At 40.0% G+C, this 7,554-nt stretch overlaps 1 protein-coding gene across 1 annotated transcript; it reads right to left on the bottom strand.

Moving 5' to 3' along the window:
• Positions 1-4,575: 4,575 nt before the first annotated feature.
• LOC119557724 (E3 SUMO-protein ligase ZBED1-like) lies at positions 4,576-7,226 on the bottom strand. The gene is made up of 4 exons (XM_037870606.1): positions 7,117-7,226; positions 6,994-7,061; positions 5,035-6,935; positions 4,576-4,981 (listed from the first exon to the last, which is right to left on the bottom strand). The coding sequence occupies exons 2-4, from the start codon at positions 7,016-7,018 to the stop codon at positions 4,790-4,792; spliced, it is 2,118 nt and encodes a 705-aa protein (XP_037726534.1). The 5' UTR covers positions 7,019-7,061; positions 7,117-7,226; the 3' UTR covers positions 4,576-4,789.
• Positions 7,227-7,554: the final 328 nt, after the last annotated feature.

Below are 7,554 nucleotides of genomic sequence, written 5' to 3'. Positions count from 1 at the left end.
AAACTATCAAAGATAAAGTATTGGGATCTCAGACTAAGATTCCGCAGCCTTGTACGCAGCGCAAGTTTGTTACGCGGATATGCCACGCCCACAAACCGCCCAAACCAGTGGCGCCCACAATTTTCATTTTCATTTGGTCTCGTCAATACCTATCGATTGATCCAAAAAAAATGTTGCCACGCACACTGAATATATACACTTTATAGGGTCGGTGTTTGTGCCTAACCGAAGTAGACACCTACAGGACGATCGCGTCGCGGCAATGGTAACTATGGTTACTGCAATGCCGGAGCACAGGCGATGCTGAACTGCGCTGAGGGTGAGCTAACGTGGTTAGCTGCTAGTTGAGATAGTGTATTACGAGCCCTATTCCCAGAGGTAGGAAGTAGAACCGCGGAGTTATGAGGTGTGTTGATAACTGATTTATTCTTCATTTGATACCTGCTTATATTCTACTTAGAACACGGAAGCTTAGTGTAATGGTTAGTGAAAGAAGCTATATTCTAAAGTAGGTCAGGGAATTATGATTACGGTAGCAGTTGCGTAGTTGGCTCGGCTGACACCGCAAATGTGCTGACTGCATTGGCGGGTCAGCGTATCGTTGTGACGGTGAGATGGTGAGATGGTGAGTTAGTGAGACATATGATATAATATGCTGACCAGCAATTCTCATCTGCAGTGAGTGCTACTGAGCGCCTGGTACTGTTCCCAATTTGGCTACTGCTTGATTTGTTGGGTGTGGTCATGTTGAGTACCTTTGGGTACGAACAGTCGGAAACGCTTCCTTCTGCCTGTTACATACTTTCCGTCGAATCTAGTATACCCTTTTACTCTAGAGTAACGGGTATAAAAATTCATTGCATTTTAAAATTGTAATGCAAATGAAAAATCAATTCCTTATTTTGAAAAATGTTATGCTGATGGAAAAATGGAAAAACAATTCAGAACTTTTGAAATCTATGAAAAAACTTACTTTTGGTAAAACTAATGCAGTGAACAAATATTTCATTACAATTGAAAGCAAGAGAACGCTAAAGTCGATGGCCTCGACTATCAAGGTCACTAGCCGAGTCGATCTAGCCATGTCTGTCCGTATGATTGCTGAGATCTTAAAAAGTATAAGAGCTAGGCTATTGGGATGCAGATTCCTGAGCTTCTTGCGCAGCGCATGTTTGTTTCAGCAAGGTGCCACGCCCACCCTAAAGCCCACAAGCCGCTCAAAGCTGTAGCTCCTACAGTTTTGATGCTAGAATAAAAATTTTAACTGAAATGTATTGTTCTCATCAATACCTATCGATTGACCTAAAAAATGTTGACATTAATGCACTATTTTCAAACATCCGTTCAAAAAAATCTAGTGACGATCGCACCTTCAGCGAAATATAAGTTCTGATATTAACTTTTTTGACGAAGATGTATTATACGATCTACTAAATAAATACAATTTCTTTATTTTTTTAAATTCCTTAACATTATCTTTAACAAAATGTTAGTGGCATTTTCGCGATCCAGGGGCCCAGCACTAACAGAATTTGCCATTCATCGCTTGGGCTCGTTTCATGGATATAATTTTGTAAACAGCTCTATCATCAGTTGCAGTAAAAATGAGATCAATTAAAAAACTTTTAAAACGCTTTCTGATTGATTAATTCAGCACCTTTCGCTTAATTTAGTTCTGGAAACAAATAAATCAAAAAAGTAATATTTTAGAGCTTTAATTAGTCCGTTGCATCGCTGCAACGTATATATAAAAACAACACTATATTATAAAATTAAAATCATTTACTAGTTTTGTTGGGCACCAAAATAATTTGAATTCGTTCTATATTTGATACTCATTTATAAGTTAATTTGTAAAGCTTCGAGCATTTATAAATGCTAGTTTAAGCTATTTGAATTATAACGCTTGAAGTTAACGTTCAAGTGCTAAAGTGACCATGCCTTCTTAACCAAGCAAATCCCAGTAAATGACGTGAATGCCTTACTTATTAAAAAATACCAAAATTATCGAATAATGGAAATCGACCTACTGTACACTAAATACCGAATAATGAAAATCGGGCCTCACTCTATAATCCACTATCCGGTGTTTTAGGGATTTTTTGATAGGCAAGGCGAAGATGATTTCATTGGTGAACGGTCACTCCATTCGACCTGTTTTCATCTGCGCAATCGAAATCGGATCTCTCCCGTGGCATGTTCTCAATTGAAAAGGTTACATCCACGGCATGCTCACAACAGCGGCAGCGAAACTGAAATGGAATTCAATTAGTGCTTAATGTATTTAGGTCACAGATTTTTATTTCAAATCTGATAAATAAATTCTATATTTATAAAGATATTTATTTTAATTGATCTGGTGATCGGGTATGATTTGCCTGTCTTCCAGTACAGTCATCTACCTCCTCAAGAACAATTTATAAAAAATTTTGGAAATAATTTCCAAGAGGCTAAATGACTTGTATGACCTAGTTCGGCCTCTGGCTGATCTGCGGTGACTGATTTCGGCGCATTTCCACTGGGTTGGAAAATGGCCGAGTATAAGGCTCAAAATGGTTTTCAAATTTTCGCTACAATTTGTCGGCATGAGTTTTAGGGCAGCGGATGGTTTTAGGGTTAGTATCTCCTCATTTATTTCCTCGCTTACAATTTCAGGTATGGGCAAGCCCATAAGACCGCCCACATCCAGGAATTGTGACGTTTTTTTGTAGGTCCACCGGGTCGAAAGGCTGAAAGCTGCCTCTTAAATGCTCGGCTAAGGCGTTGGCTTTCTATTGGCTTGATCGACACCATACTCCGGCCGATGATTTTACCGGTGCTATCCTCGTGGGTCTCTTCAGGTATTAAGTGGCATTCCAGAGGTTGCGATCTGCGCTGCAAAGCTCGAGATCAGCAAGATAAGCCTTTAGCGATTTTCTCTTTAGTTCTAGCAGAATCTTGTTTAGGTCCTTGCATGCCCTGTTGTACGCAGTTTTCTCTATCCGGCTTCTGCTCACCTGCCAAACTCTCCTCAGTCGTCTTCTTTTGCTTACCATGGACGCCAGTTGGAATAGAATGTGCCAGCTCCTCAGCGTACACTTGCTGCTCGGCACACAGTGCGATTAACCACACTTCACCTGTCTGTTACCAGATCTTCCTTCTGCTTTTCCATTAGTGCAAATATGCTGCACAAGGACTCCGCGGGTCGGACCAAGGGAGAACGAAGGGCATCGAAGAAGATCGAAGAATTTTATGAAGGACAAGCAGGAATGGGGTGGGCACAATATTTCCAGCGCGTAAATCACCCAATTGGCGGTTTCATCATGTACACGATCAAGAGGATTTCTATTGTAGTGAGACGAATTATAATAACAATACATTTTTAAAAGTGTATTTAATATGTGTTGTGTCCTTAAGCATTATCATTATTTTTAAAAGAATTTTGACCGCCCACAAATAATTTATAACTTTTCGACAAATGACATGAATGCCTTACTTATTAAAAAATACCAAAATTATCGAATAATAGAAATCGACCTACTGTATACTAAATACCGAATTATGAAAATCGGGCCTCACTCTATAATCCACTATCCGGTGTTTTAGGGATTTTTTGATAGGCAAGGCGAAGATGATTTCATTGGTGAACGGTCACTCCATTCGACCTGTTTTCATCTGCGCAATCGAAATCGGATCTCTCCCGTGGCATGTTCTCAATTGAAAAGGTTACATCCACGGCATGCTCACAACAGCGGCAGCGAAACTGAAATGGAATTCAATTAGTGCTTAATGTATTTAGGTCACAGATTTTTATTTCAAATCTGATAAATAAATTCTATATTTATAAAGATATTTATTTTAATTGATCTGGTGATCGGGTATGATTTGCCTTTCTTCCAGTACAGTCATCTACCTCCTCAAGAACAATTTATAAAAAATTTTGGAAATAATTTCCAAGAGGCTAAATGACTTGTATGACCTAGTTCGGCCTCTGGCTGATCTGCGGTGACTGATTTCGGCGCATTTCCACTGGGTTGGAAAATGGCCGAGTATAAGGCTCAAAATGGTTTTCAAATTTTCGCTACAATTTGTCGGCATGAGTTTTAGGGCAGCGGATGGTTTTAGGGTTAGTATCTCCTCATTTATTTCCTCGCTTACAATTTCAGGTATGGGCAAGCCCATAGGACCGCCCACATCCAGGAATTGTGACGTTTTTTTGTAGGTCCACCGGGTCGAAAGGCTGAAAGCTGCCTCTTAAATGCTCGGCTAAGGCGTTGGCTTTCTATTGGCTTGATCGACACCATACTCCGGCCGATGATTTTACCGGTGCTATCCTCGTGGGTCTCTTCAGGTATTTAGTGGCATTCCAGAGGTTGCGATCTGCGCTGCAAAGTAGGGATGCAAAAACATCGATAGTGAGTACATCGATGTTTTCAACATCGATGTTTGTAAGCATCGATATATCGCTAAAACATCGAAATTTCGCGAAAACATCGAAATTTTGCTAAAACCTCGAAATTTCGCTAAAAACATCGAAATTTTCTTCAATTTATGAATATATACCATAAAACCCTCCAAATATTAATTAAAATATTGTTTTTATGAAACTTATTATAAACTTATATTTATTCAAACAAAACAACAACAATATTTTCAGAAACAAATAAAAAAGCATAATCTTAATACATATTTTAACGAAATCATAAAGAAAAATGGAATCACATTATTTCAGTTCAGTTCACTTCAGTTCAGTTCAGTTCAGTTCAGTTCAGTTCTTACTTATCTTACTTATCTAATCGATATCTATATCTTAACTAATAATCCACTGGTTTTTCTGTAAAAACAACAGCATGTTCAAAGTTTTAGGTTTAAGTCGAGATCTCTTTTCGTCCGCGATTTGTCCTGCCTTGCTGAAAGTCCTTTCCGAGTCAGTAGATGTCGCAGGTATACATAAATATTTTAACGCGCACTGCGCAAGATTGCTGAATTGAACTTCATTAACCTGTAAGAAAATAGGGTTATTCAAGAAGAAATGTAAAATATTAAAAAATTTACCCTCCAGTATTCGAGCGGATCTATTTTCTGATGCGCATTCTGTTGCTCGAAATATTGCCGCATTTCGATTATTGCATCGGATCTCCAAGTTCTTGGCTTATTTTTGACTTTTTCGGCCATAAATCCGTACAAATCAGAGGGGTGTGTTTTCTCGGCGGCCGGTTCCTCATTTGGACATTGGTTCTGCACATCTTTGAAGACGAAAGTCAAGTCATTTTCCAACGCTGCTACTGCTTGTTCTGCATTCATCGGATTGTAAAATCCTTCCTTTTTAAATCTTGGATCGAGAATCGTTGTCATCCTCGTAGCAGTTCTAGATTCATAGGGGTAAAGTCTGCTTCTCAACTGATTTGTTAAAAACAAGCAAGTGTCAGCCCCTACACTCGTCTTCATTTGCGGCTTAAGCGTATCCATTTGAATTAAAAGGCCCTGCACTGTGGGTATTATTAAGGATACCGTTACTTTTTTGGCAGCTGACGTATTCACTGTTGCCGTTTCAAATGGCTCTAAAACGGTGCAGATGTCTTGAATGATAGAAAATTGTTCCTCACTTAACGGTAGTGGCGCCTTCAAAGATTTTAGTAAAACTCCGCAAACTGCCTCTCGAACGAGTAAAATTCTCTTTAGCATATAGAATGCACTATTCCAACGAGTAGGCACTTCCTGTATTAGGTTTAACGGCTTTTCAACGCCTTGTGCAGCTCTTAGTTTGGCATACGCAATCGCACTGCTTTTAAAATAAGTGACAATGCTCTTAACGCTTTTTAAAACATCTTGCACATCATTTAGGGCAAGCGTGCTTTGAACAATTAAATTTAATGAATGGGCAAAACAACCCAGGTGCTTTTTTTGCAAATTCTCACAGGCCTTTTTCATAGAAGCTGCGTTGTCCGTTACAATAGTTACCACTTTATTAAAAATGTCAAAGTCCATGCAAATTGCTTTTATAGTTCCTGCAATATTGTCACTGCAGTGATTGGTTTGGTCTAATAACGGCTGTGTGGCTAGAACAACCGTTTTTAGCTCGAAATTTTCAATAAAGTGGCACGTCAACGTTAGGTAACTGGCGTTTGAACGAGACGTCCAACAATCCGTTGTTAATGAGCAATATTGGACCGTACTCAGCTTACCCTTTAATTTGGATAGCGCTTCTTCATAAAGATTTTTTGTGACCACATTCTGCAATGTAGTACGGCTGGGCAAAATGTACTTTGGATCGAGTAATTTTATAAAATTTTTAAACCCATTGTCGTCTACTATGCTGAACGGCTGAATATCTGACGACACCATTTTAGCGAGACATTTATCAAGTTCAATCTTTCTGGATGATTTTGGGTCGTACGCATCAGATCGTAAAACAAAATTGTCCATTTTCATTGCGTTTTCTGTACTTACTGATACTTTCAATGGATGAAGGCGCCTTAGATGATCGGATAAATTTGTTGTATTGCCGGAAGTTTTATACTCCTTTCCGCAAAACCGACATTTGGCAAACATTTTGTTCTTGCACCTCTCAAAATATTTCCATACATCTGATCCGGTTTTCTTGCGTTTTCTACAATCTGGGGGCTCAAAGCCAAATTCCAAATCATCATTTTCCAAAATAGCAGCACACGCAGGAGCTGAGGACGAAGCAGCAGAGGACCAAGCAGCAGACGTAGAAGAAGCAGACAACGAAGCAGCAGACGTAGAAGGAGCAGACGTAGAAGCAGCAGACGTAGAAGGAGCAGACCACGAAGCAGCAGACGTTGGAGTAGACGACGAAGCAGCACATGTTGGAGCAGACGACGAAGCAGCAGACGTTGGAGCAGACGACGAAGCAGCAGACGTTGGAGCAGACGTTGGAGCAGACGACGAAGCAGCAGACGTTGGAGCAGACGACGAAGCAGCAGACACGTGGTCTAAAACGCAATACAGTGTTAAAATTATGAAATAACAACTGCTGCGACTGGAACTTACTTGTTATGTGCAGAAACCTGTCCATTGTGCCGAGAGGAACCGCCCTAATATGTTTTACCTGTATCAAACTGTAACAATACTTAATAAAATGGAAAAATGTGCACTTTTTCCCAATTTACGTACCACTTGCTTTGCGTGTGTATCTCTTAGTGATAACATCGATGTTCGAAAAAAAGCATCGATACATCGCTGTTTTAAAAAACATCGATAGTATCGATAGTGACATCGATGTTTTTGCATCCCTACTGCAAAGCTCGAGATCAGCAAGATAAGCCTTTAGCGATTTTCTCTTTAGTTCTAGCAGTATCTTGTTTAGGTCCTTGCATGCCCTGTTGTACGCAGTTTTCTCTATCCGGCTTCTGCTCACCTGCCAAACTCTCCTCAGTCGTCTTCTTTTGCTCACCATGGGCGCCAGTTGGAATAGAATCTGCCAGCTCCTCAGCGTACACTTGCTGCTCGGCACACCGGCCGAGCTTTCCCTCTGTTAAGCAATTTAACAGGCCGACGCTAATTTGACGGACATGATTTTTCGACTAGTGAAATTCTTAGCCGATCTGAGCA

Source organism: Drosophila subpulchrella, chromosome X, assembly GCF_014743375.2.
Source record: "Drosophila subpulchrella strain 33 F10 #4 breed RU33 chromosome X, RU_Dsub_v1.1 Primary Assembly, whole genome shotgun sequence".
Taxonomy (NCBI): domain Eukaryota; kingdom Metazoa; phylum Arthropoda; class Insecta; order Diptera; family Drosophilidae; genus Drosophila; species Drosophila subpulchrella.
Note: the sequence above shows the minus strand (reverse complement) of the source record. Positions and strands in the feature narration are given on the sequence as shown.

Coding starts and splice junctions, on each gene's coding strand:
- LOC119557724 (XM_037870606.1), bottom strand. CDS start 7,018: ATGGACAGGTTTCTGCACATAACAA. Junction 6,936..6,993: donor CAGGTTTCTGCACATAACAA/GTAAGTTCCAGT, acceptor ATTGCGTTTTAG/ACCACGTGTCTGCTGCTTCG. Junction 4,982..5,034: donor ATCCGCTCGAATACTGGAGG/GTAAATTTTTTA, acceptor ATTTTCTTACAG/GTTAATGAAGTTCAATTCAG.